Genomic DNA, 27,639 nt, shown 5'->3' on the forward strand with positions numbered 1-27,639 from the left:
GAAGAAAAATATTCAGCAGAGAGTTTAAGAGTCCCCAAATCAAAGTACTTGGGTAGAAATACAACCCACGAAGAGCCGAAATCCTGAAGGAGGGTCTTGGCTGTGGTACTCAACAGACCCTCCAGCGATGGGACTCTTTGGAGACAGTCTGTACTTGGCGGGGGCTGGGGTGGGGGAGGGTGGTCCCTGCTCACAGAGGCTGGACGGCGCCTTCTAAGGAGTGTGTCTGCAGCATGGACTCTGTCCCCTTCCCACAGTGCTCAGAGTACCGAGGAACACTTCTGTCTTTGCCTCGATGGTTATAGAGTTCCTACAGCGCTATAATTAATGCTAACGAACAAATGCGAGAGGTCAAGTAAGACTTTTAGATTCTCAGTTCACTTACAAGACAGATACTTCATAATAGCCCAATCACCCTAAATAGTACAGGGGACAAGCACAAGGGACCAATTTGACTATGAGCAGCCACACATACAAATAAAAGCCACATTAGTGAAGTGGGCTGGAGCGATAGCACAGCGGTAGGGCGTTTGCCTTGCGTGCAGCCAGCCCGGACGAGCCGGGTTCGATTCCTCCGCCCCTCTCGCAGAGCCCGGCAAGCTACCGAGAGTATCTCGCCCACACGGCAGAGCCTGGCAAGCTCCCCGTGACGTATTCGATATGCCAAACACAGTAACAACAAGTCTCACGATGGAGACGTTCCTGGGCCTGCTCGAGCAAGTCGATGAACAACGGGAGGACAGTGACAGTGACGGTGACATTAGTGAAGGGGAGAACTACGCTGCAGCCAGACAGACACGGCTGAAACACCCTATGGGTTCCCGCCTGTGTGACCCTGACTCTCAAGGTGTCACCGCTTCACAGAGTGGACAGTACCAGGAGGATTCCCTGCTCAGTCATTCCTATGAGGAACTGATTCCTGCCAAGATGATGCTCTCTGAGAATGAATCCCCAACGGTGACTGGCAGGAGGAATCAAGGCTCAGGCCTTTGGAACAAACGTGTTGACGGTAAATGTGGCCCCGGAGTCTTCTGGTGGTGCTTCTCCTCAGTGCGTCACTGAGGTTTGAGAAGCAGCATCAAACTGTGTCCCTCACAGGAGTCAGACTTTTCGGGACTGACCTCCCCTTCCACCCTGGCACGCAGCAGGATCAGCGGGCGCCTGTGGGGACTCCCCCCAAGCCCCAGGAGCACTTCCACACACCGTGCCTCCGGGAAGAGACCTTGGGAGGCTCCGCGGGGAAATACCTGTCCCTCACTCCTCCCCGAGGTCTGCGGGCAGAGTGCAAAGTAACAGCGTGTCAGCCGCATCTGAGAGACGGACAAGGTGGAGGGTCAACGCACCAAGGAGATTTCTGGTGCTCTGTGAGACTCTTCCTGAGCTGTCTCTCAGAGCATCATTTTCTTGCTCCTCCTCTATGCCAGACACAGTAACAACAAAGTCTCCAATGGAGACGTTACTGGGCCCGCTCGAGCAAATCGATGATCAACGGGAGGGCCTCCATCTCCTAAGCCAACCGGTTTTCCAGGCCCTCCCACTTGATCCCTGCAAGTCTGGACTCAGCGCGAAACCAGAACATCCCAAGAGTTGAAGAAGATTGGCCCCGAGTTCTTAGAAATGCAGGAGGAGCTGGCCATTCATCTCAAAATTGTGATACTGATTTCTCCTTTCAGAGAGGGCAGTCTCTAACGGAAATCAACCTAAAAACCTGCCCTGGATCATAAAATCCAACTGAAGCTTTGAAAGGCCCAAAGGAGCCCAGCGCGAAGCTCCGTGAATCAAAACCTTTCCTCTCGGTGCTGGGAGGATCCTCCCAGGATGGGAGGTGCATGCTGAAAGTAGACTATGGACTGAACATGATTGCCACCCAATGCCTCTCTTGCAAAACACAGGACTCTTTTGCAGACCACAACACCCAAAAGGAGAGAGAGAGAGAACAAGGGGACATGCCCTGTCACAGAGGCAGGGTGGGATGGAGGGGATGGGGGGTGGGAGGGATGCTGGGACCCGTGGTGGTGGAGGATGGGCGCTGGTGGAGGGATGGGTACTTGATCATTGTATAATTAAAACCCAAGCGCAAAAATTTGTAAGTCTGCAACTGTACCTCATGGTCTTTCACTAATAAAAATTAAAATCCCTTTTAAGATAAGCTCGATTCTGAAAATGAGCCATGTGGAAAACTACAGGACTGAACCCCCCCAGGAATTAAAAGCGGACCTTTTAACGTGCCCTGCAAGTCATCCATGGGGGGGAGGAGAGAAAGAGAATCCCAAAGGTGGGCTGAGTTGAGCAGTCCCCATCCCCCCCTTCGTCTAGAACCTGCAGGGGGAGAATGGAAAGTATCCGAGGAAAATTTCGACCCGCTTGAAAAACACGGGCAAACTCCCAAAGCCATACCTCACACTGTAACCAGAACCAAAATTCGGCCAAGGAGTCTAATAATAAGCGTGCTCAAGGCGTCCCAGATCAGCTCACGGAGTCGCAGTGCACCCGACAGCCAGAGAGCCGCTGGGTGGTGCTGAGCTGAGCATTCCCGCCAAGGAGAACCCGCCTAGTACCACCTCAGTCCGCTGCTGAGGAGGCCACCTCCAGATAATCGCTCTTCCCCTGATCTGGAGAACTGCAAGCACACGTGGGGTTTTCATCCCCCAGAGTTCATGTGTGCGTGCTGAGTCTGTGTGCGTGTGCGTGTGTGTGTGTGTGTTTGTGTGGGGGACGGGGGAGTTTGAGGGGTGGGGGTCGGTCCCATGCCCACTTGGCTTTGGGCAGCATCTTACCTGCCACTGACTTCCGGCTTGGCCAGGCACATACGGTCCCGGCAGGCTCCGCAGGCTGTTCTTCACAGGGGACCCTCCGAGAGGGCTTCCCACATCCCCGGGAGAAGAATCCGCGGCCAAGGCCATGGAGTACTGCGGGTAGTTGTACAGATTGTTGTAGTACGGGAACAGAGACGGCTGGTAAAAGCTGCTGTAGTAGGTGGAGTCAGAGACCAGGTCAGGGGCGTTCTCCATGTGCCCTCTGCTGGCGACAGCAGGAATGTCCTGGATGACCATGCGTCCCTCTGGAGAGAGAACAAAGAGGACAGGTAGTGAGTGACCTGGGGGCCGCAAAACTCGACCTGCAAAATCTGGCACGCACAAACACACTGCTTTCCTCCTTAAGATTGAAACAGACGCTGGACACAGCTTCAGAACTGGTGCATCCCTGTAACCAAAATGAAAAGCCCGTCGGTGAGGTTGATGTCAGACACGATTATTTCAGGGTTAGCGCCAGGGTACAGCAGGGAGGTGCTTTCCTTGGACGTGGCCAACTCAGGTTCGATCCCCGGAAACCCACATGATCCCCCAAGCCCGGCAGGAGGATCCCTGAGAGCAGAACCAGGAGTAAGCCCGGAGCACAGTCAAGTTTGGCCCAAAGATCCAAAAAAAAAAAAAAGACAAGAATTATTTCTTTTTACACATTTTTAGCTGTTTACTATGTTATTTATTTTAAAACTTATTTATGTATGTATTGCTTTTTTGGGTCACACCCTGCGATGCACAGAGGTTATTCCTGGCTCTGCACTCAGGAATTACTCCTGGTGGTGTTTGGGGGACCATATGGGATGCTGGGACTTGAACCCAGGTCGGCCGCGTGCAAGGCTAACGCCCTCCCCACTGTGCTATCGCTCCAGCCCCTTAAAACTTATTTATTAAAAATCATTTCTTCCGACAAAACTACTTAGTAAGACACGATTTTTTTTCCTGAGAATATAAAAAAACATATTAAAGATCATTTTCACTGTATAAAAATCTGGCCGTCTTTCTTTCTACCCAGCAGTCTATCAATCCAAAGCCTAGAGATCCCATCTAGTCAATAACTTGGTTGTCAGCAACACTATTATGACCAAATTAACTGCACTTCACTTTAAATAAGGTGATTTTTAAAAAGCCAGCACCTAGCTACGATAACCAAGAGGTGAAGAGTTGAAACAAACATTGTTTCCTTCACTTCCTTCCACAGCGGATACAGTATCCTTCCAAAGTCTGGACACTGGTGGACAGAGGCTGGGTAGGCCTTTGCTGTGAAAGGGCAGTTCCGTGGGACCATCCGGGGCTCCGGGCCTCGAGTGGTTGGAAGGCCACTGCCTGGCGGGGTCGCAGCCCAACTCCGTCCACAGGCCCGGGCAAAGAGCAGATGCGACCCACAGGCTGTCGTCTGCCAAGCCCAGGCCTGGACTTCTATAACTGGACCTCGGAGGAACAGCAACTCAAAAAGTCAACCCAGGTGCCTGAAACCCTGTCCTGGGCCAGCTGCCGGCAGGCGCCCCCCACCCAGCTAGGATGAGAAGCTAGGATGGGACTCTGACAACCTCAACGCCACGCCAAGCACAGGGTCGCCCACAGACTCAGGGAAACTCAGGAACACGGGAGAGGTGACTGGAAGCCTAGAAAGGAGTGGCAGGGAGCTTTCTGGGAGCTGGCATCTGAGCTGCACTTTGATAAAGAATGGGGCAGGGCCACAGAGATAACGCAGGGTTAAGGAACTCGCCGTGCCTGCAGTGACCAGGGCTCTCTCCCTGGCACTGCTGCAGGGCCCCTTAGGACCTCCAGGAGCAGCCCTTGAGCCAGGGCCCAACCCTCTCTGGTCTCTCTCTCTCCCCCTCCCCCTCGACGGCAGAGGGTCCGGACAGGGTGGTTCGCCCCCTCACTGCTCTTCCAGCTCTCTAGGCAAGAAGAAGATGGTCCACGCTGCATTTCCGCATCACCTGATCTGGTGGCAGTTCTTAAAAAATGAGTGAGTGGCGGAGGCCATGGCAGGATGGAACTGAGTGGTCAGAGAGCTCTGGAAGGCTCCTGATAGGAGGGACAGGGGCCAATGCTGGGGTGAGAGGTGGGACTTGGACAGACAGAGGTACGCAGGTACCAGGGTGCAGAGGCGGGGACTGTGGCAGGAAGGAAGGGGGGGCTGAGGTCAGTTCTGTTTCATGAAGAAGCCAGAGAGGAAAGTGGGTGCAGGGATGGAGGAGGGAGAGGAAGCAGAGACTGCACCACTGCATCAGAATTCGGGGAGAAACTGTGCTGAGGAAAGAGCGTGTTCCAAGGGAAGACGCGAGTTAAGGCCAGAACTCCGGAGAGGACACAGTGTCACAGGCACCAGCGCCGAGACCAGGACTGTGGAGGAGGAGGCAGGCTTCAGCGTCACTGCTGCGACTTCTGGAAATGACCTCTCCGAGGACAGGGTCTTTACAGACTGTGGTGTTAGCATGAAGGGGCAGAAACCTACAAGAAAGAAGCAAGCAAGAAAAAACGGGCGATGGAACCCGTGAGAGGCCCTCTTCTGCTAGGTTCTCTCTCTTTCTCCTGCCAGAGCCTCGCAGGAGCACAGAAAGCAGGCACGTCACCTTCCAGAAAGTTCCTGAAAACAGGCACCTCACCTTCCGGAAAGTTCCAGAAAACAGGCACCTCGCTTCCAAGGAGGCTCACCCTTCGGGGCCCCAGTGCCCCAGCACGTGGTCGTCGTTGTGTGTGGAAGAGCTCAACCTGGGATTGTGTCTCAAGGAAGCCTGGCTTTGAAAGCAACCGTGAAAGGGGATCACAGAGACTCTGGGGCGTGATAACATCTCTTTAATCCCATTTTTTTTTAATGTAGGAGTACTGCTATTTATTCAGCCACTGATTAGCTGATTGAATTGGACATGAACTCCACCTTACTTTTTTTCTTTTCATCACGGTCGCGGTCCTCCCGTTGTTCATCGATTTGCTCGAGCGGGCCCAGTAACGTCTCCATCGTGAGACTAGTTGTTACTGTGTTTGGCATATTGAATACGTCATGGGGAGCTTGCCAGGCTCTCCGAGAGGGGTAGAGGAATCGAACTCGGGTTGGCTATGTTGGCTGCTTGCAAGGCAAACGCCCTACCCACTGTGCTATCGCTTTTATTTATTTTTTCTTCTTATATTTATTTATTGAATCACTGTGGGAAAAGTTACAAAGCTCACTGGGGCCGCCCCATCTCCCAGGCAACCTCTGATTCCCAAAGTCATGCCCACAACCACCCCTCCAGCGCCATCTTACAGCACACAGCGACAAAGAAGAAAACCGGCTGGAGGGACCCACAGCTCCCGGAGAATGCTCCGGGCCCCAAACAGAGCCGAGATCACCGGAAGGTCCCAGATGGGGTAGGTGCCGCATCCCACCTTCTCCAGATGAAACCCCGGTGACCATGAGCCTCTTCAAGCATGGCTCTGGCATGCGGGTACCAGGACATTTTTTCCAAACCGCGTGGCCGCTTACGTGGGTGTGTGACATCTCCTTATATACAAAGTGATCAATGGAAAGTAAATCATCCAACGTTTCTCCCTCAAAATCAGACTTAACTCTTTCGCAAACCACAACACCCAAAAGGAGAGAGAGAACAGAGGGGAATGTCCTGCCACAGAGGCAGGGGAGGATGGGAGGGATGGGGGGTGGGAGGGATGCTGGGACCTGTGGTGGTGGGAAATGGGCACTGGTGGGATGGGTATTTGATCATTGTATAATCGAAACCCAAGCACAAAAATTTGTAAGTCTACAACTGTACCTCCTGGTGTCTCACTAATAAAAATTAAAAAAAAAAAAGACACGAGAAGGCGTCAAAGTGAAAGTACAGAGGGCAGGGCATCTGCCTTGCACACAGCAGACCCCGGTTTGATCCCTGTCCCCCAATATGGTCCCCTGAGCCCAACCAGGAGTGATCCCTGGACACAGAGCCAAAAGGAAGCACTAAACACCACTGGTGGGTACCTCTCACCCCCCTCCCCCGAAAAAAGATAGGAGAAGAAATCAGCTTAGATTGACCTATTTGACAGATTATGTGGAAGGATAATTACTAGAGTGCAAACAGGAACAAAAAAGAAGCTCAAGGCAATGAGTGGCCTAGCTGAAGTTCTGGGAGTCCCATTCAACCAACTAGGACTCACCGTTCACATTTACCACAGCCAGGAAGGAGGGCGGGAAGCCAGCCCACTTCCCTTCCAGCCCGTGTTTAACTGCCGAGCGAGCACGACTGAGCGCTTCCCCCGGCCCCACGAAGAACACAGGCAGCTCACAGGCCCAACAGAGAGATTGGAGCAGGCAGAGCATGCCATGCCTCCTAGCTCTGCTACAGTCCCAGAGACATTCTCAATGCTGGGCTGTCACAGAAGCTGGCAGGGAAGTCAGGTTAAATATCACTATGACTCGACGAAAATATGAAAGATATCCAACTAGCTAAATATGTGCAGTGACCATGCCAAATTGGAAAAACATGTAATATGTACATTAAAAAAGGGGCTTGGCACTGGACCACAGGCCATTCGCAGGCTACTTCTTCTGATTTTTTTTTTAATTTTTATTAGTGAGACACCGTGAGGTATAGTTGTAGACTTACAAATTTCTGTGCTTGGGTTTCAGTTATACAATGATCCAGTACCCATGCCTCCACTGGTGCCCATTTCCCACCACCATGGGTCCCAGTATCCCTCCCACCCCCCATCCCCCCCATCCCACACTGCCTCTTGGAAGGGCATTCCCTTTTGTTCTCTCTCTCTCTTATTGGGTGTTGTGGTCTCGCAGGCTACTTCTGACCACCCTCTCGGTCACAGAATGAAAACTGACAGCTCGTTCTGTGAACGTAAGCTGAGCTGACCACCATTCACCATTTCCCAGGCCAAGACTGTGACTTCCTCCTACCCAGCCTCACACCTAAGGCCCCGCCGTGCTGGGGAGGCTTAAGCCAAGAATGACCACGAGTGTGGGTAAAGACCGCACAAGAGTTACAAAGAAAAAGGCTTTTTTTTTTTTGCTTTTTGGGTCACACCTGGCGATGCACAGGGCTTACTCCTGGCTCTGCACTCAGGAGTTACTCCTGGCGGTGCTCAGGGGACCATATGGGATGCTGGGAATCGAACCCGGGTCGGCCGCGTGCAAGGCAAACGCCCTACCCGCTGTGCTATCTCTCCAGCCCCCAAAGAAAAAGGCTTTTATACTTCAGAGTTTGCAGCAAGAAAAAAAAAAGGTGTTTTTAAATTAATTTTTTAATAGACTACACACAGCCCAGCACTGCTTGAACGTGTAGTAGAGAACTACTCAAGGCCAAGCTTGACCCCTAGGGGCAGCCATGCACAGGGCCAAGGGGCCACCCCCAGGGCAGGAGGCAGAGCGCAGGCCCTTGCAATGTTCACTGTGTGCACAACTGGAGCTCTCTCCCTGGCCGCTGAACAAAACTTGTTCTTATTTCTCTTGTGCCAAGCCCAGATGTTCTAAAGTTACTTCTGCCCGTGCACTCAGGGGACCCTATAAAGTGCGGAGGGAGGGTGGGGGGAGTGTTCTGAACTGGTATCTGCCACATACAAGGCAAATGCCCTATCCACTGTACTATCTCTGGCCTCGAATGAGTCTGAAGCTAGATCTCACTGTTTTTCTTGAAGAAAACTCAGCGAAGGTCACGTAAACGATGACAATAGTAATTGTACTATCCCAGAGGATGGTACAGCATGGAGGGCATTTGCCTTGTACAAGGCGAACCCGGCTTCTGTCCCTGGGACCCCATATGGTCCCCTAAGCACCACCAGGAGTATCCCTGAGTGCAGAGCCAGGAGTAAGCCCCAAGCACCACTCAGAATGGCCCAAAACAAAACAAAAAACAATGACAAGAGAAATGGTGCCGCCAGCAGGTCAATCTGTCCCTGGGAGGCGACTGCATCAGCAGCCTGATGGCGCGTTCAGACTTCCAGATACCCCCCCAATTGCTGCTGTGCCTTTGGCCAGACCCCAACAACTTGGGGCAAAGTTTACCAAGAAAGGAAACGGCCAAAAGTTAGGTATGTGGGAGACACCCACAAACCAACCTTGGGCTCAGCTATATAATTGGAGGCATGGCCTCTCTGGTTCCTGATTGAACTGCTTAATGGCCATGAACCCAGAGACTCAGAAACGAATCTCAGAACCCAGCGGCTTTAGGTAGAAATGCGTCCGGTCCCTGCAGTAGGTTACCGGTGCTGGGCCAACCCAGGTGGGAATAGGTTTCGTGCCTTGGCCTGTTTCCCCTAGCGGCTCGGTGGCCGCCATCCCCCAGAGGCCACTGGACAGTCAGGTTTGGGCCCCCAGTGACAAGACACACAGGGCCTCACGGGATGGGGGTGGAGCCGGCTCTTTCCTCTCCGCCCCAACGAGACCCCGACTCGCTACCCACAAACAGCCTCTCTGGCTCCTGATCAAGCTGCTTAATGGCCAGGATCCCAGAGACCCAGGAACAGATCTCAGAACCTAGCTGGTTTCGGCAGGAAATCGCTCCAGATTTAATTGCTAAAATTTCGGAATTCCAAAATTGTGCAGCCACTACTGCGGCCGCGTGACATCATGTTATTCATAACTAGCAATGGAAAACAAATTGTCTACGGTTGCCTTTTCGGCAGATTTGAGTGTTGGGGTAAAACCCCAAATAATAATGGTGGGTCTGAGGTTGAAATATTGAATGTAATCAAAGTGGAGAGAGAGTGATGTAGAAATCATCTGCCCCACAGGTAGGGGGAGGGTGTGGGATGGGGGAGGTATACTGGGGATTTTGGTGGTGGTGGAGAATGGGCACTGGTGAAGGGACGAGTGTTTCATCATTGTATGACTGAGACTTAAACCCGAAAGCTTTGTAACTGCTCTCACGGTGATTCAATGAATAAGTTTATAAAGAAAAAAAAGGTTACGTGGAGTTCATGCCCAATTCAATCAGCCTAATCAATGGCTGAATAAATAGTAACACTCTTACATTAAAAAAAAAAAAAAGATAGTAAAAACAGAAAGCACAACAGCATTATTTCCAAGAAAACGTGGTCTCTTTCTGGACCACTGATTACAACAAGGGTTAACCCCCAAGCCCCCAGAAAGACTAAAACATACGTATGAAACGAGATGCTTCAAGTGCTGCGAGGCCTGATATCGTCAAAATCTGTGCTACAAGAAAGATCAGCAGGAAAGAAACCCACACCCACGGCCCCCCAAGACAGCAGGCACGTAGAGAAACATAAGCATCTGCGGGAGGACAGGATTCCCTCTCGCTGAAGGAGGATTCTGTCCTCTGTCCCCGTGCTTGAGTCCATGTCTCACTCTTTTCCCGGGCACACGTCCACGTCTTGAGCGGTCCACGGCCTCTGCTGCTACTTTTCTTCCCCCTGCACTAACATACGCAGTGTAAAATATGATTCACTCCTTCTTGGGCGATCAATACCCACACATGATAAACACCCCTATTGATCCTGCGGTGTTAGAGGCTGGTCTCTGGGCCCAGGGCATATGAATAGTCGTTAACCAGTCATTCATTTCCAGGTCTGTGAACGCTAGACCCCCGCTCTTCTCTGGTGTCAAGATTTGCAGAGTTGTTGCACTTTGAGCCCTTTAAGTTCGAACTTGAAGTCAAGCTCTGCCCCCACCCTTTGGGGAAGGGAGGGGCGGGGGGTTGCGAATACCTAGCAGTGCTCAGGGTTTTACTCTTGACTCTGTACTCAAAAGTCACTCCTGGCAGAGCTCTGCAGGCCTTCTGGGATTCCAGAGATTGAAGCTGGGTCAGCTGCGTACAAGACAAGTGCCCTACCTGCCGTACCCCGGGACCCCCCACCCCTGTGTCCTTTTTAAATGATTAAACCAGACCCAACAGCCTCAATTAAGTTTAACTTAAAAAAAAAATTCAATGTCAATGTCACTGTCACTGTCCTCCCGTCGTTCATCAATTTGCTCAAGCGGGCCCGGTAATGTCTCCATCGTGAGACTTCTTGTTACTGTGTTTGGCACATGGAATACGTCACGGGGAGCTTGCCAGGCTCTGCTGTGCGGGCGAGATACTCTCGGTAGCTTGCCGGGCTCTCGAGAGGGGCGGAGGAATCGAACTCGGGTTGGCCGCGTGGGCCACGTGCCAGGCAAATGCCCTACCCGCTGTGCTATCACTCCAGCCCTTAAATTAAAACTATTACAAATCAAACCTAGATCTACCATTTATGACTGTTGAGACACAACTCACAAGGACCTCTTCAACGATCGGAGTGTGTCTACCAGGATTTGTCCTTGTGATCCCAACACTTTGCCAATCCTCCTGAACTGCTTATCAGGTAAACTAGTCACCAGGTAAGTCAGTCCAGGACCTCCGAGAACAAATCATCCGCTATTCTAACAGAGTGTGCTGCACTCTAGAGGGTGACAGGGGAAAATAAAAAAATCGCTTTTTTTGCGTTTCTGTTTTCGGGGCAACTGGGGTCTAAAAGACGGGGGCGTGAGGATGGTGCTGGCTCCTGGGTTCTGGAGGAAGGCCGTGGGGTGCGTGCCCCCGACTTCCTTAGCTGCCGGCCCTTCAATACCCCAACAAATGCCTGTCCAGATTCATCAGCTCCTGACATTTACACGGAGGGATAAATGAGCTCTTCTCGGCCTGGGAGAGAAACACGAGGGAGGCACCTGTGGAGAATGCGAGGCTGCCCGCTGGGTCCCCTCGGGCCTTCCGAAGTCTCGCAGGGTTCCAAGAAGCAACGCTCTGTGGCACGTGGGCTGTGCCACGGAGAGACAGCACCAGCCGCTGCCCTCCCTGCTGGAGAGACTCCCTGAGCAGCCACAGTGTGCAAGGGAGGACCTGGTTGGCACCTTGGGAGACAGCACAGAGGGCTCCATCCCTCCCGTACTGCAGAACTCATCTGTCAGTTACAAAACTAACACACGGAAGGGAAAGTTCGAGGGAGGCCCAGAACCAGGGGGGAGAACACGTGACTCGCAGACAGGAAGGCAAGTTCAGGGAGAAGCACGCTGAAAGTAGACTCTAGGTCGAACAGGATTGCCACTCGATGCCTCTTTTGCAAACCACAGCACCCAAAAGGAGAGAGAGAACCAGGGGGAATGCCCTGTCACAGAGGCAGGGTGGGATGCGGGGGATGGGAGGGTGGGAGGGATACTGGGATCCGTGGTGGTGGGAAATGGGCACTGGTGGATGGATGGGTACTCGATCATTGTATAATTGAAACCCAAGCACAAAAACTTGTTTTTTGTTTGTTTGTTTTTTATTAGTGAGACACCATGAGGTACAGTTGTAGACTTACACATTTTTGTGCTTGGGTTTCAATTATACAATGATCAAGTACCCATCCCACCACCAGTGCCCATTCTCCACCACCACCAGTTCCAGTATCCCTCCCACCCCCCATTCCCCCATCCCACCCTGCCTCTGTGGCAGGGCATTCCCTTTTGTTCTCTCTCTCCTTTTGGGTGTTGTGGTTTGCAAAAGAGGCTTTGGGTGGCAATCATGTTCGGTCTAGAGTCTACTTTCGGCGTGCTCCCATCCTCGGAGGATCCTCCCAACACCCTTTATTTGGAAGCACAAAAATTTGTAAGTCTACAACTGTACCTCTTGGTCTGTCACTAATAAAATTTAAAAAAAAAAAGGCAAGTTCAAGTCCAGCCTTCAAAGGACAGGCTCCTGACCTAGGGGCCTTCTACTGCCCGCCCCCTCCCAAGAACACTTGGTTAAAGGTAATTTAATCCCAGAGGAAGGTGTCAAGTCTTCCTCCGAGGGTGAAGGCTTTTCCTAACAAAAGGGAGTGAAGCTGGTCTGGAAAGCCCAGAGGGAGCCTTGTTCACACACACACACACACACACACACACACACACACACACACACACACACACACAATCCAAGTGGAAGCCAAAGGGATTCAGAAGGAGGGAAGGAGGAGAGTCAGAGGCAGGTAAGGAAACCACGGTGGAGTAGATCAGGTCAAAGTACAAACATCCACCTTTCCCTCCCCCCCCCCCAAACGCACACCCACCCCTTCCCGAAAAGCCAGCTGACTGACTGTCCTGGGGGCACCGAGGAGAGGCTAGTCCGGAGCCAGGCCATTGTGTGCGGCCTCCCAGTCCCTGCCCTCAAGGAGTTTGCCCTCCCAAGCAGGTGAGAAGTTCAAAACTGAACTGCCGCATTTTAAAAACAAAAGGCCCTTTAAAAAACAGAATCTCAGGGCTGGAGAGAGAGTTCAGAGGGCAGGGCGCTAGCCTCGCAGGCAGTTGACTTGGGTTGGATCCCGGTCATCCCAAACAGCCAGCCCCCAGTTCCACCAGGATGGATCCCTGAGTGCAGAGCCAGGAGCAAGCCCTGAGGACCACCCGGTGTTGTGTGACCCCCAAACAAAACACATGCAAAAAACACAAACCAGGGGTTCCAGATTATAGGGAGAGAGGAGACCGTGCCCAGGCTGGGTCTTCAGAGGGATGAGAATGCAGGTGGCTTGGAACCCACCAGAAGGGAGCTGAGACTTCCCCCCTCCAAGGACTGTGGCTCAGTGTCCCCCCTCCCCCAGGGGCCTGGGACTCCAGCTGGGCCACCAGGGACCGACAGCCTTGCAGTGGGGGAAGGAGGCGGACAGATACAGGAGAATGCCTTTTCTCTGACTCCGTGTGGCCATGAAAGCCTATCTCGCGGCTAAGAAAGAGGTTTTCTCTCTCCCTGGCGAGCTCAGAGTCCCCTATCAGTGGCAAGACGCCAGAGACAGTCTGGGACTCGGTCCACACCTCCCGGCAGATTGGAGGCGGCAGGGCTGCGCAGGGCGCGGAGGAGAGGAGCCGGCGGAGGCGGCCAACACCTCCTCTCTCTCCATCAAGGGCCCTATTCTACAGGAGCGCTGACGGAGGACATTCTGGCATCCTTGAACAGCCTTCACCCAGAAGAAACGTTCAAGCAGGACCCTCCGGGATAAATTCTCTACACAGACTTAAGAGCCTTTAAAGGAAATTCCTGCTCTGCGCTGCATGCAGAGAACTTAAAATGTTGGTGCTTGGAGCCAGAACGCCAACTCACAAGTCAGGGGTCCATCTGGGTTCAAACTCCTGTTATCACGCGGGTCCCCAGAACACCCCTAGCAACACAGCAGCAGCCTCAGGCCACGGCACTGACCGGTCCTGCTCTGGTGACTGAGTAGTGCTGGGACTGGCCACCGGGTTCCTGAGCACTGCAGTGAGGGCTGTCCCAAAGAAATTCTTCCAAATGTTGGGATTAATTTTATTAGCGTCTTTTTTTTTTCTTGACAAGGTGATGTCTAAAGGGAGGGGTATCAGAGACACTTTTTTTTTCTTTTTGGGTCACACCCGGCGATGCACAGGGGTTACTCCTGGTTCATGCACTCAGGAATTACTCCTGGCGGTGCTTGGGGGACCATATGGGATGCTGGGAATCGAACCCAGGTTGGCTGCGTGCAAGGCAAATGCCCTACCCGCTGTACTATCCTTCCAGCCCCAGAGACACATTTTTTAAGTTACTGACTGCCAAACTCTTTCTTTAAAAATAAGATTGTGCTGGAGAAACAGTACAGTGCTGGCCTTGCACACGGTCAACCATGGTGTGATTCCCGGCACCACACACGGTCCCCTGTCTGCTGCCAGGAGTGATTCCTGAGCACGGGACCAGGAGCAATCCTGAGCACTTCCAGGTGCGGTCCCCAAACGCACCAAAATAAAATAAATATAAGAATATTGGGGCTGGAGAGAGTACGCAGGCAGGCGCTTGCCCTGCATGCTGCCAACCCAGGTTCAATCCCCAGATGATCTCTGGAGCCTGCCAGGAGTGATCCCTGAACCATGCCAGGTGTGGTTCCCCCCCAAACAAAGCAAAACAAAAAATAATCAAATCACAGGCCTGGGCGGGGGTGGGAGGAGGTGGATAACTTAAGTGGTAAAGTACTTGCCTAACATGCACAAGGCCCTCAGCTCAATGGCTCCCCCGGGACTGGGCCCAGGGCGATGCCCACACATCAATGTCAGAGCATCATAGAAGGCCCCGATAAGACGTGAGATATACAGTCACGAGCGTACATGCGTGTGTGTGTGTGTACTGTGTGTTATTTTTCTCTTAATTAGAATCCCAGTGTGTGTGTGTGTGTGTGTGTGTGTGTGTTGTGTGTTATTTTTTTTTCTCTTAATTAGAATCCCAGTTGTCTTCATTCTTGCCATTCCCAAAGGGCACACTCCTACGTAAACTCAAAGAGATGAGAACGAAGTCATGTCTCACCGGATGGCTCCCCTGGCTTTTGTGCCAGTCAAGAATTTACCCGTTCGATTCAATATCGTTTGTTTTCAGTCATTCATTCTGTAAACTGTTTTAAGCCAAGGGAAGAAGAAGCCTCAGTGCCCCCCCAGGACTGGGTGCCCGGTCAGCTACTGAGAGCAGTTTGATTTCAGTGAACTCCATTCCACACTTAGAAACACTCCTGTGAAACCTTGGGCGTTTTCTAAGGAAGGAAAGTTAGCAATTTCCCAAGACCATAAATCCTTCCCCAGAACTTAAGACTCATGGACACTAAGAAATAATGGACAACACCAAAGGCGACAGTCAAATAAATAACCCAAAAGATCTAAACCAGCCAAAACACTCTGTGTAGGATCCTTGCATTCTCTCTACCATTATCATCACTTAATAAGGAACACAAAGACCCAGTTTCCTTATCAAAACCTCACAAATAATCCATACTAAGTCCTAGACTAAGTTTCTCCCCTGCTGGGAAGTTTCTTTTTTCTTTTCTTTTTTTTTTTTTTTGCTTTTTTGGGTCACACCTGGCGATGCACAGGGGTTACTCCTGCCTCTGCACTCAGGAGTTACTCCTGGCGGTGCTCAGGGGACCCTATGGGATGCTGGGAATCGAACCCGGGTTGGCCGCGTGCAAGGCAAACGCCCTCCCCGCTGTGCTATCTCTCCAGCCCCTGCACTTTTTTTTTTTCTGCTTTTTGGGTCACACCTGGCGATGCACAGGGGTTCCTCCTGGCTCTGCACTCAGGAGTTACTCCTGGCGGTGCTCAGGGGACCCTATGGGATGCTGGGAATCGAACCCGGGTTGGCCGCGTGCAAGGCAAACGCCCTACCTGCTGTGCTATTGCTCCAGCCCCAGTTTCTTCTTCTTCTACTCTCCAGTAAACTTTTCTGAGTCTGACCATCTATATCACTCATTACTCTCGTTCTTAAAAAATATTAAAGAACCCGGGAACCGTGGAGAAACACAGAGACCCGAAGGAACACAGAGCCTTGTTGTCAATTACCATCATGAAAACGTTCTTAAGGAATCACGAAGAAGTGAAACCTTCTGGAACCAAACATGCCTCTAAACCGGCAGCTCTCTGCATGCCCGGGATGCATGGTACAACTCCTCAGGCCAGGCCACACCTCATCTTACTCTCCTGAGCCTTGGCAAAGAGAACCTGTCGGGATGGTTCTAGCCGCAGTCTGAGAACATCTCTGAGCCTTTGGGGCCTGGGGTTTCAATGCCATCGGTTCCAAAAGTGTTGAAGGCAGCCCGTCCATGAGTTCTTTACAAGAGTCCAAAATCTTGTCAAAAGTATTTTCACAGTCACAAGGACATGATTCGCCTTTTCCCACTGCAGACAAAAGCTGATGATTCAATGGTGAAGAAAAACACTGTGTTTGGAGCAGAAATCAACGCCCCCACAACACAACTGTACTCATAGTCATTGTATTCCCCACTGCCAGTGTAAAATGTGGTTTTCTTGATAAATTTATGTCAATTTTACAATCTGGTAGTCCCTGACGGAAAAAATACATATATTCACTTAATCAGTACCTCTGTGCACATCTTTTTGTTTCTGTTGTTGTTGTTGTTTGCTTTTGTTTTGGGTCACAATTTCTCAGGGGTTTTACTCCAGGCTCTGAATTCAGGAAATACCCCCCGGCAGTGCTCAGGGAACCATAAAGGATGCCAGGGATCAAACTGGGTCAGCGGCATGCAAGGCAAACATCCTATATACTGTACTATTACTCTGGTCCATCTTTTATTTATTAAATATTGTGTGACAAAGTGGGTAAGAATTACAAAAGGGGGGCGGTTTGTCTTGGAAAAGGGCACTTGGGCATGTGCTTGATTGAAGAGTTAAGCTCAATTTGGTTTTTGTTTTTTGTTTTTTTGCTTTTTGGGTCACACCCAGCGATGCACAGGGGTTACTCCTGGCTCTGCACTCAGGAATTACTCCTGGAGGTGCTCAGGGGACCCTATGGGACGCTGGGAATCGAACCCAGGTTGGCCGCCTGCAAGGCAAACGCCCTACCGCTGTGCTATCGCTCCAGCCCCTCAATTTGGTTTTTAAGAGAAAAACACTTGAACATTTTTTAACAGGATATTTGAAAGCTTCCAACAGACAGTGCTTGAGTCATGTACTTTTAGAAATTTCCTTGAAAATGATAAAAAAAAAAATCCATGGCTTTAAAGAAAAAAAAAAACTGACAGCATTTATTGAAAAAAATGTGAGCATCTCAGTAAAAAATTAAAAATCCGGAAATCTCCCATCACTCTACGTACTTGATAGTTGCCCAAACACACAGCCTAATTTGGATATCGGCAATGGTATTAAGGAATAAAATAATCTGATATTTCGTAATGACATGTTGAACATTTGAAAGATCCGTGTAAGTCGTAAGACTATTTCCCTAAGACGTTTGATATCAGGTCCAAGATGAATTTCAAGGCCAAGCTGAAGGACCCAGGAGACTTTGCTGAGCTGAGGTCACAGAGCTTGGGAGATCCCACAGCGTAGACACTGGAGAAGCCACCACTCACCCAGTCTGAGTCGAAGAGGACTTCAACAAACATCCCACAAGGCCACCCAAAGGAGTCATCTCCATTCTCTAACTATCGGTGTGAGGTTGATTTCCTCAGACATTTCAGTCCGAACAGACTGGATGAAGGTGAGAGGGAGCTGGTAGCCTCTATTCAAGTCACACGCGAGATTTGTCAAAAAAGGGGACGTGCCCTCCTGTCTCCTTTGTTCCCAATAGTTTGTCTCCTTTGTTTCCAATAGTTTTATTTTTTTATTTTATTTTATTTTATTTTTTATTTTTTGATTTTTTATTAATATCACGTATGCCAACTCATTTGTGATTTTTTGAAAGGACCGATATTTTTCATTTTCCTGTCCTAATTCAATAAATATCCAAGATACAGCCCACATAAACAAAAGCTCCTTGAGGTCCGATGGAAAAATGTTTGGGACCTGTCTCCCACTCCCTGCCCCTTTTTTTGTGGCCTTTTGGGTCACATCAGGGGTTCCTCCTGGCTCTGCACTCAGGAATGACTCCTGGCGGTGCTCGGGGGACCATATAGGATGCTGGGAATCGAACCCGGGTCGGCCGTGTACAAGACACGTGTCCTACCCGCTGTGCTAGAACTGCCACTGGACAGACACTTTTCCCAGGTAGATGAATCCAGGAAGTTAACAGGGGCGTTTGCCTTGCACGCGGCTGATCCGGGTTCGATTCCCAGCATCCCATATGGTCCCCTGAGCACCGTCAGGGATAATTCCTGAGTGCAGAACCAGGAGTGACCCCTGTGCATCACCGGGTGTGACCCAAAAAGCAAAAAAAAAAAAAAAAGAGTCCTGTCTTCCTCTCCGAGCTTTTCTGCCAGGAGAGATATCCGTCATCTCTATTTTCCTGAGCCTGGACCATTTCTTCCCACAAAAGAGCCATCAGCCTTGACACGGTACCGCTGGACAGCAGCCCTGGTTCCCCCAAGGATCTCCTGCTCTCTGTGCCCAAGTGCTTATTGACAATTACAGCACACACAGGGTGCAAGACAGCCCCAAGCAGCCACAGTGGGCTGAGCTGGGCTCTGTCCCCTGACCAGTGCTCGGCCAGTGTGAGTTTTAGCTGCTCTTACCATCACACTTGACCACATCAAGCAGGAAGAGTCACCAAGTGTCTCTGCAAAGACCAAGTACTCCTGCTCCCACTGCTCATCTTTGGGGGCACACGGTGGCGGCGGGGGCGGGGGAGGGGGACCAGGACAGCACCTGGCAGGGCTTCCTGCAAGCAGAGTTGGGAAGGAACAGGGTCCTCGCTGCCCTGGGCTCCTCTGAGGTCAGACAGTAGCCTTGAGCGCCGGGCGGCTTGGGATCACTCCCTAAAGTCGTAATCAGAAAATGCGGGAACAGTCTGTTTCTCCCACCAGGCAATTGTGACGGGGCTATTTGAAAGCAAACCTGGCACCAGAGTGGCCAACCACCCTCTCCGTGTACCTGCCCAGAGTCACCTCTACCTGAGGCCACTACAGAGGCAGCCAGGGGGGAGCTGGAATTCCTCCCCTTCCCGAAATCCCATCTCCCTACACCCCACTCCTCTGAATTCAATTCTGCTCCTGAGAAGCTCAGCACCTCCAGACCACCACTCCGAGGGCTTGCAGTACCACCACTGCAATACCCCTGGGGTTTTATTTATCTGGGGGAGGGGACAGCTGCTGATGCCAGGCTGGACTTTAGTTTGCTCTATCAAGTTAATGTGCCTTTCAATGTCCATTCCAGGCCAGACCGTGGGGCTGTGTACACCCTCAGAAGGCCATTATTTTGCCCCTAACCATGCACAAAGATTTCTCCTAGCTTGGTCTAAGACATCCAGGGTTACTCTGTTAACCCTAACTGCTGTCTTATCGAATTTGAGGGGAGCGGTTCAACCCCTTCAACTTGTAAGGACCACTCTGAGGCGGCTGTTCAGTGACTTTCTTTTTTTTTTTTTTTTGCTTTTTGGGTCACGTCCGGCGATGCACAGGGGTTACTCCTGGTTCTGCACTCAGGAATCACCCCTGGCGGTGCTCAGGGGACCATATGGGATGCTGGGAATCGAACCCGGGTTGGTCACGTGCAAGGAAAACACCCTCCCCGCTGTGCTATCGCTCCAGCCCCCCTCAATGGCTTTTGAGTACACTCGAACCAGGAAGGTTTTACCTCTCCCACCTCCACTGAGTTGTACCTCCCCTCAAATCAAGGAAAACAAAACCGACTCTCTACTATGTGGGAGCTGATAACCTAAAGAAAGAATTATCCAAAGTCCTTAATACTCCCTTTTCCTTGATTTGGCTGTTGACCGGATGGTACTTTTTAAAGACAGTGACTGGGGAAAGAGTGAAGCTAGAGAAAGAATGTCCAGAAACAGAATGTCTTAAATCTTAACTTGTTTCCCTAAACCTCCACATTTAGGGTTTTGTGACAAATGGGAGAAAACTTATGCTCAAAACAGTAATTAAAGTTGGGGGCGGTGCGATACTTGTCAGTAGGGTACTTGCCAGAAGAGTACTTGTCTTGCACAAGACCAACCCAGGTTCAATCCCCGGCACCCCGTATGGTTCCCTGAGCCTGCCAGGAGTGAAGCTGAGCTCAGAGCCAGGAGTAAGTCCTGAGCACCACCGGGGATAGCCCAAAGCAAACTAAGAAAAGAAAGACCAGTGATGAAAATTAACCTAGGTAAATCTGGGTGCATTCAATGCATATGAACCGATATGCCGAACGACCCATCCCAAAGCGTGCATTGCACTGACATCACTTTTCAATCATTGCAAGGAATGAAGAAGGTGGGGTGGCTGGCTTCAGGGGCGGGGGCTGAAAGGCCTGGTCACCGATATACAGCCTCTCTGTACCTTTTCTATCACCAACCCTCCAAGGAGCCCACGTTTAAGGCTCAGGCGTGGGGTGGAGGTGAGAGGTGAGAGGTACAGCAAAGCATTGTGAAGCCTGCACACAGTTCGAGAGCGTTTGCTGCAACAAACGAGAGCATCCTACCGCTGTGTGGGTCCCGGACACCGGTGCCTCTGACCCCCACACACACCAGGTTCGGCCTGAAGTGGGCACGCCCGCTCTCCACCTTCCTTACTCTCCTTCCTTCTGAATAAAGCTCCTCTAAGCGGAAGTCAACAGGTAAGGCAAAATCTCATCCACTCTTAAAACCATCATTTTGCCCAAAGCAGGTCCAGTGAGAGGAACAACCTGGCACGAAATCGGCCACTGGGGTGGGCCGCGAAGTAACCCTGACCCTTGCGCTGATGCCGCGGGAGCTTAAGGGGACAAGCTTGAGGACAGACGTGCATGGGCAGGGGGCAATCTCATGCTTGGCCAACGTGCATGGTGCTTGGAGGGGAAAAGGAAGCTGGCAGATGTGGCCAGGTAAGACACCAGCTACTGGGGCCTGGGGTGACGGTCTAGCAGGGAGGGCGCTTGCCTTGCATGCGGCCCACCTGGATTCAATCCTCAGCATCCCATATAGTCCCCTGAGCACCAACAGGAGTAACACCCGAGTGCAGAACCAGGAGTGACCCCGCAGCAACACCGGATATTCATCGATTTGCTCGAGTGGGCCCAGTAACATCTCCATTGCGAGACTTGTTGTTACTGTGTTTGGCATCTCGAATACGTCACGGGGAGCTTGCCAGGCTTTGCCACGCGGGCGAGATCCTCTCGGTAGCTTGCCGGGCTCTCCTAGAGGGGCGGAGGAATCGAACTCGGGTTGGCCATGTTGGCTGCGTGCAAGGCAAACGCCCTACCGCTGTGCTATCGCTCCAGCCCAACACCGGATATAGACCCAAAATAGAAATTTAAAAAGATTTAAAAAAAAAAAACCTTCAAAAGGGAAAGAGACCTGCTACTGAGGAGCACACAACAGGAATGATTCCTGGAAACAAAAAGGAATGACCAAGTTCCAACCCACACACTTAAAACCCACACAGACCTACGTCCAACACAGGGTCCGACAAGACTCAAAATCCACAAGCAGAGGTGGTGGCCCCAGGGACTGCTGCTTTCCACTGGGAAATGTCAAGCCACAAAGTGGCTGAGAGTCTTGACTTGATGACACTGGGTCCCAGCCCCTAACTGCTGCTTCCCCTGACCTGCCCCCGTGGCCCTGCATTTGGCCACCGAAGCCTGGCTTGCCGGCTGCTAGCTCCGCCCCTCACACAGTGCCGGGCTGCTCTCCGAACACACACAGGGAAGGTATGTGGAAGACGGACATCTCCACAACCCGGTGCCCTGCTCACAGCTCACCGTCCCACCAGCCCTTTCACTGACCACAGCAGAAAAAGGTCACGCGTGTGACTTTCTGCCGGTCCAAAACAGGGCCTTGGCACAGAACTCTCCGTGTCCAAACGAAAGATGGTCAAGGCATGTTCTGACAACCCCATCACCAAGGAACACTGACTGTGCCCATGCCGTCCCCTTGTCTCTTCTGGCTGGAGGCGAAGGCATCTGGCTTTTCACAGCAACTGCCAAGACTCTCAAGGCGGACAACTTGGATTAGATGTGTACCTACCTGTACCTGCATCCACACACATCTACACACAGACACGCATCGCTGGAGTGTGTTCGGAGAAGAGCAACCTTGGCGATTTCGTTTAGCAGTGGGTTTTGTGTGCCTGAGGGACCACAATCAACACAACAATGAGATTAAGTTCCAGCACACAGGGAAATGGTGCTACCGAGAGGCCTGGTACGGGGCTGGACAGCACGGGAGTGAGGGCACTCGCCTGGCATGTGGCTGGCTTGGCTCTCATCCGCAGCACCACATATGGTCCCCGGAACCCTACCACGAGTGACCTCTGAGCACAAGGCTAGAAGGATGCTTTGAACACCATCAGGCATGGATAAAGAAGGGGAAAAAAAAAAACAGAAAAGAGAGAAGAATAATAAACACAAAGTCAGGGGCTGGAGAGATAGCACAGCGGGTAGGGCGTTTGCCTTGCATGCGGCCGACCCGGGTTCGATTCCCAGCATCCCATAGGGTCCCCTGAGCACCGCCAGGAGTAACTCCTGAGTGCAGAGCCAGGAGGAACCCCTGTGCATCGCCAGGTGAGACCCAACAAGCAAAAAATAAATAAATAAATAAAACAAGGTGAAAGAGGTCGCTGCCTGTTTAAAAGGTTCAGTGTCACCACCTCACCAGGCAATGGGGCTTGTGGGCCGTCATGGCAGACACCAGCTGTCCTTGACCTTCCTTACTGCCACACAGACTAACTCACTACATGTGGCAGACACAGATCCAGGCACCTCTGTACAGCAGTCAACATCTTAAACAAAAGAAAGTTCGATCCTGACCGGAAGAAATGAACACCCAAGTCCAAACTGAGCCAAGGAGAGTGGCCAAGGAGAATATGACAGAGGCCACAGAACTGCCTGTGCTTCGACAGCTCCCGTTTTGCCTGTGTCAAGCCTGTCATGTCCTAATCCAGTGATGTTTGCTGTACCAACTTCCTCCATCTGGACCACGGGAAACCCAACATGTTTCCAGAAACTCCGTCTCAGAGAGAGATCACGAGCTATCGAGGAATGAATACTCTTACGCAGAGGCAAAACCTGGGAAAAAATGACAAGAAGACACCATCCGCGGCACAGCTGGGGTGAGGGAAGCATATACAACCTCTAAATTCATGCGCCCTGCACGGCCAACACTCCATGGCCAAGGGGGCTGGCCAAGTGTGGGCCGTGAAGGAGGGAGCCACCAGCCTCTGCCCTGCTTCTCAAGGTTTATTCAATCTCACACAGTACTGGACTGTCCAGAGAATAAAGGTGTTTTGTTTTCAAATCAACAATACGCAATGACGATTATCTGAACAAGAGAACAAGCACACACTCCTTCCACACACTACCTCGATCCGCTGGCCTGTCCCAAGAGAACGTCTCAGGCTCTGAACTCACCTGGGAGTTCATCTGCCCTGGGGTGAAGCACAGAGCCCGGAAGGGTGAGAGAGAGGAAACAATTAGCCTGTCCAGCCCTAAGACACAGTGACTACAGGGGTCCAGCGCTGGCTGACCAACAACACTCACATCAAGCCCAAAAAGTCAAACGCAAAAAAAAAACAGTCAACAGCTACTCTCCCCTATCTCTGCAACCGTCCTGGCCTTCTGCCCCCGAAAAAGTAAGAAACCTGTGCGGAAAAAAACTCATAAAAATGTAACACATTCGGGGGCTGGAGCAATAGCACAGCGGGTAGGGCGTCTGCCTTGCACGGGGCCAACCCAGGTTCAATTCCCAGCATCCCATATGGTCCCCTGAGTACCGCCAGGGGTAATTCCGGAGTCCAGAACCAGGAGGAACCCCTGTGCGTCGCCGGGTGTGACCCAAAAAGCAAGAAAAAATAAAAAAGTAACACATTTTCACAGATTCAGTCCACACTGTCAGAACGCACAAACGCTGACCTTCCGTGAGAAGTATTTATCTGGCATTACCAATATGCACATGAGGGTGCTTGCATGAGGGGGGTCAGTTGATCCTAAAAATGAAGCAGCCCACCAATACACAGGACACGGGACGTGGGGGATGTTATTTGTGTTAGCCAAAGAGCACAGTGTGGGCTTGTGTTAATAGGTAAAATAAAACAAACGTGTCCCCAGAAAGCGAAGCCTATTAAACAGGGCAAGAGAATATATGACACCGTCAGAAGAAAAAAAAAAAAAACTAAGACAATAATAAGAAACAGATTATTAAATTCTCAGGAACTGAAAACAGCAAAAATAGGGAGGAGAAACAAAGTCACTGCAGATTAACTATGGAGCGCCTTAAGCCAATTATAAAAGATCAAAGGGAACAAGTGAGGGGAGGAAGTCGCCTTACAAGTAACGGAGATAGGAGACCTTGGGAGAAATACGGCCCGAGTGGAATCACTCCAGCGTTCAGTGAAAGGAATAATCTGGGCATGACTTTGGCAAAAAAATTCATGAGACACGACCGCGGGCCACAGCGGAGGCACAGAAATCAAGAAGTGCTTTATTTTTATTTTTGTTTTTGTTTAATTTGTTTTTATTAGTGAGACACCATGAGGGACAGTTGTAGACTTACAAATTTTTGTGCTTGGGTTTCAGTTATACAATGATCGAGTACCCATCCCTCCACCAGCGCCCATCCTCCCCCACCACGGGTCCCAGTATCCCTCCCACCCCCCATCCCCCCATCCCACCCTGCCTCTGTGGCAGAGCGTTCCCCCTTGTTCTCTCTCTCTCTCTCCTTTTGGGTCCTGCGTTTTGCAAGAGAGGCATTGAGTGGGAGTCTTGTTTGGTCTATGGTCTATTTTCAGCATGCTTCTCCCACCCTGGGAGGATCCTCACAACACCCTTTATTTGGTGCTCTCTTAGAGGGCACCGTGCTCTGGAGGGAAGGTGCTGCTGACACAGAATAGGGAAAACGCGTGAAGCATCGATGAAAAGTGGCAGTGCTGGGAGCCACATTCTGGATCTCCTCCCCACCACCCAACGCCCCTCCCGGTCACTGTGGCCTGATTACCAGCCACAACGGGCAAGGGCTAGGCCAAGGTTGCAGTTGCAGGCACGAGGGTCTGTGTGCAGCTCACACTGTCCTTTGCTTCACCCCGAATGAAGGAAGAGCTGGAGCTGTCCTTTGGAATGTCAACTTCCTCAAAAACCTCAACCGTTCTCTATCTGCGCTCCCTTTTCCCCTAGCATGTGTGGTTGGCCTCCAAGCCATGGGGCAAAATTCCTGGTACTAATCTCGGCCATTCTTGGGTGTTAGTCTCCTATTTTGTTACTTTATGTTCCCCGATGGGAGAAGCATGCTGAAAGTAGACTCTAGACCAAACATGATTGTCACCCACTGCCTCTTTTGCAAACCACAACACCCAAAAGGAGAGAGAGAGAGAGAGAGAGAGAGAGAGAGAGAGAGAGAGAGAGAACAAAAGGGAATGCCCTGCCACAGAGGCAGGGTGGGATGGGTGGGATGGGGGATGGGAGGGATACTGGGATCATTGGTGGTGGAAAATGGGCACTGGTGGAGGGATGGGTACTCGATCACTGTATAACTGAAACCCAAGCACAAAAATCTGTAAGTCTACAACTGTATCTCATGATGTCTCACTAATAAAAATTTTTAAAAATTTTTATGGGCTGGAGAGATAGCACAGCGGGTAGGGCGTCTGCCTTGCACGCGGCCAACCCGGGTTCGATTCCCCATAGGGTCCCCTGAGCACCGCCAGGAGTAACTCCTGAATGCAGAGCCAGGAGGAACCCTTGTGCATCGCCGGGTGTGACCCAAAAAGCAAATAAATAAATAAAAAATAAAAAACAGAGTGACTGAACATATCCCATTAAAACTCTTTTCTTTTCAAAAAAACAAAAACAAAAACAAAAACAACCTCAACCGTCGCCGACTCTCCTGGATTTCAACCAAGAGGAACCGTGTTAAAAGCGAACACGAATGTCTCTGTGCTTTGCTTGGTGCCATCCAGGGCTTCAGTCACTGAGGGCTCCCTCTGGGCAGGCTTCAGGCCACCAGGCAGTGCCAATAAGCCAACACGGCCTCACACAAGAGCAGGTGCCCAGCGCTCTGAGCTCTCTCCAGCCCAACGCTTTTAACTTTTGTAGCATCTGACACTGGGGGTCTGTCCAATTTACATTCTTTCAGTGTCCTGGTGCAATAACGCTAGGGACTGAGACAGAGGAGCCTCCGTCTCCAGAAACAACGCGCTGGTCACGGCACACACAGGACACAGTGGTCACTGCCTCCTGGATGAAACCCAGGCCTCCAAGTCCAGGCTGGGCAATCTCTCGGAACGGCCTGGGAGACCCAGACACCTGCCTATCATCTTGATTTTTATTTTCACCGGTGAGAGGACCACCCAGGCCCGGCCCTCACCCTCAGGTCTCACACAGGTGGGTGGGTGGCAGTCTCGAGCACTGAACCCCAGCCCCAGACCCTAGCCTTTCTGTTTCTATTTTGTTGTGTTCTAGTAACTGTTAGGAAATGAACGTTCTAAACTGTCAGGAGTCTGGGGAGAACGCCCAAAAGGGCGAATGTGCAGACTCGGCTAGATTCAGTTCCCAGCACCACTGCTACGAGTCCTTCCCCGCAGATAAATATTCACGTATATTACGTTATCATGCTTCAGACACAGTAACAAGTGTCACAATGGAGATGTTACTGAGCCCGCTCGAGCAAATCGATGAACAACGGGAGGACCGTGACAGTGACATATATCTTACATTTTATAGTATAGATTAAATGTATTTTTAAGATGTATCTGAGCCAGATTTAAAAAAAAAAAACAGGATGAGAACACTATTCGGGACTCCCAAAGAGGAACTGAAAGAGCTATGCTCGGAGTATCACGTTTCACTCAAATGAGAGAAAGAATCCGGAGTTCTGACATCCGTCGACGATCAAGAATCAGGGACGCTGTCTCATTTACCAAGGTGTCAAAAATCAGATGGGCTGGTCATGTAATGAGATTTAAAGACGACCGCTGGACTAGAGCTGTTACCGACTGGATCCCACGGGATGTCAAAAGACCGCGTGGCCGCCCACCTTCCAGATGGTCAGACTTCTTCCTCAAGATCATGAACGATCGGTTTGAGGCTCTTCGTGTTCCCAGAGCGAACAGACGCCACTGGGCTACACTAGCATGAAACAGGGACAAATGGAGATGTTACTGGCGCCTGCTTGAGCAAATCGCCGATTAACGGGAAGTCAAGTGATCAAGTGATCTGAGCCAGAAAACCGAAAGAAGTGTGGAACCCTGCCATGGGACCCCCATCACAAAGAGCATTTACGATCACAGACAGTGCGTGTCTGATTAAATTTTCCTTCCTCCAGGAGACCGTACCGATCCCGATGCCAACTGCAAGGGTGACATAGCTGAGTTTGTAAAATAAGAAAATGTAATTCGAGGAACACTACAACATGGATGTTGAGGAAATACATCTCAAGGGGGAAAGGGGGGAGGCTCTAGGGAGTCTGGGCCACATCCACCAGCATTCAGGGACTACTCCTGGCACTGCTCAGAGGACCCTACGGTGGCAGGGATGTGAGCTGGGGCCCGGCCACCTACATGCCTTAACCCCTGCACTACTGGCTCTGGC

At 51.2% G+C, this 27,639-nt stretch overlaps 1 protein-coding gene across 1 annotated transcript in view; it reads right to left on the minus strand.

Moving 5' to 3' along the window:
- Positions 1 to 27,639, minus strand: part of DMRT1 (doublesex and mab-3 related transcription factor 1) — a 129,556-nt gene that overhangs the window by 74,511 nt on the left and 27,406 nt on the right. Inside the window, exon 3 of the mRNA XM_056106937.1 lies at positions 2,778 to 3,061. Coding sequence (XP_055962912.1) covers positions 2,778 to 3,061 — 284 coding nt within the window. The remainder of the gene's footprint in view (positions 1 to 2,777; positions 3,062 to 27,639) is intronic.

Source organism: Sorex fumeus, unplaced genomic scaffold, assembly GCF_029834395.1.
Source record: "Sorex fumeus unplaced genomic scaffold, SorFum_2.1 ptg000149l, whole genome shotgun sequence".
Classification (NCBI taxonomy): domain Eukaryota; kingdom Metazoa; phylum Chordata; class Mammalia; order Eulipotyphla; family Soricidae; genus Sorex; species Sorex fumeus.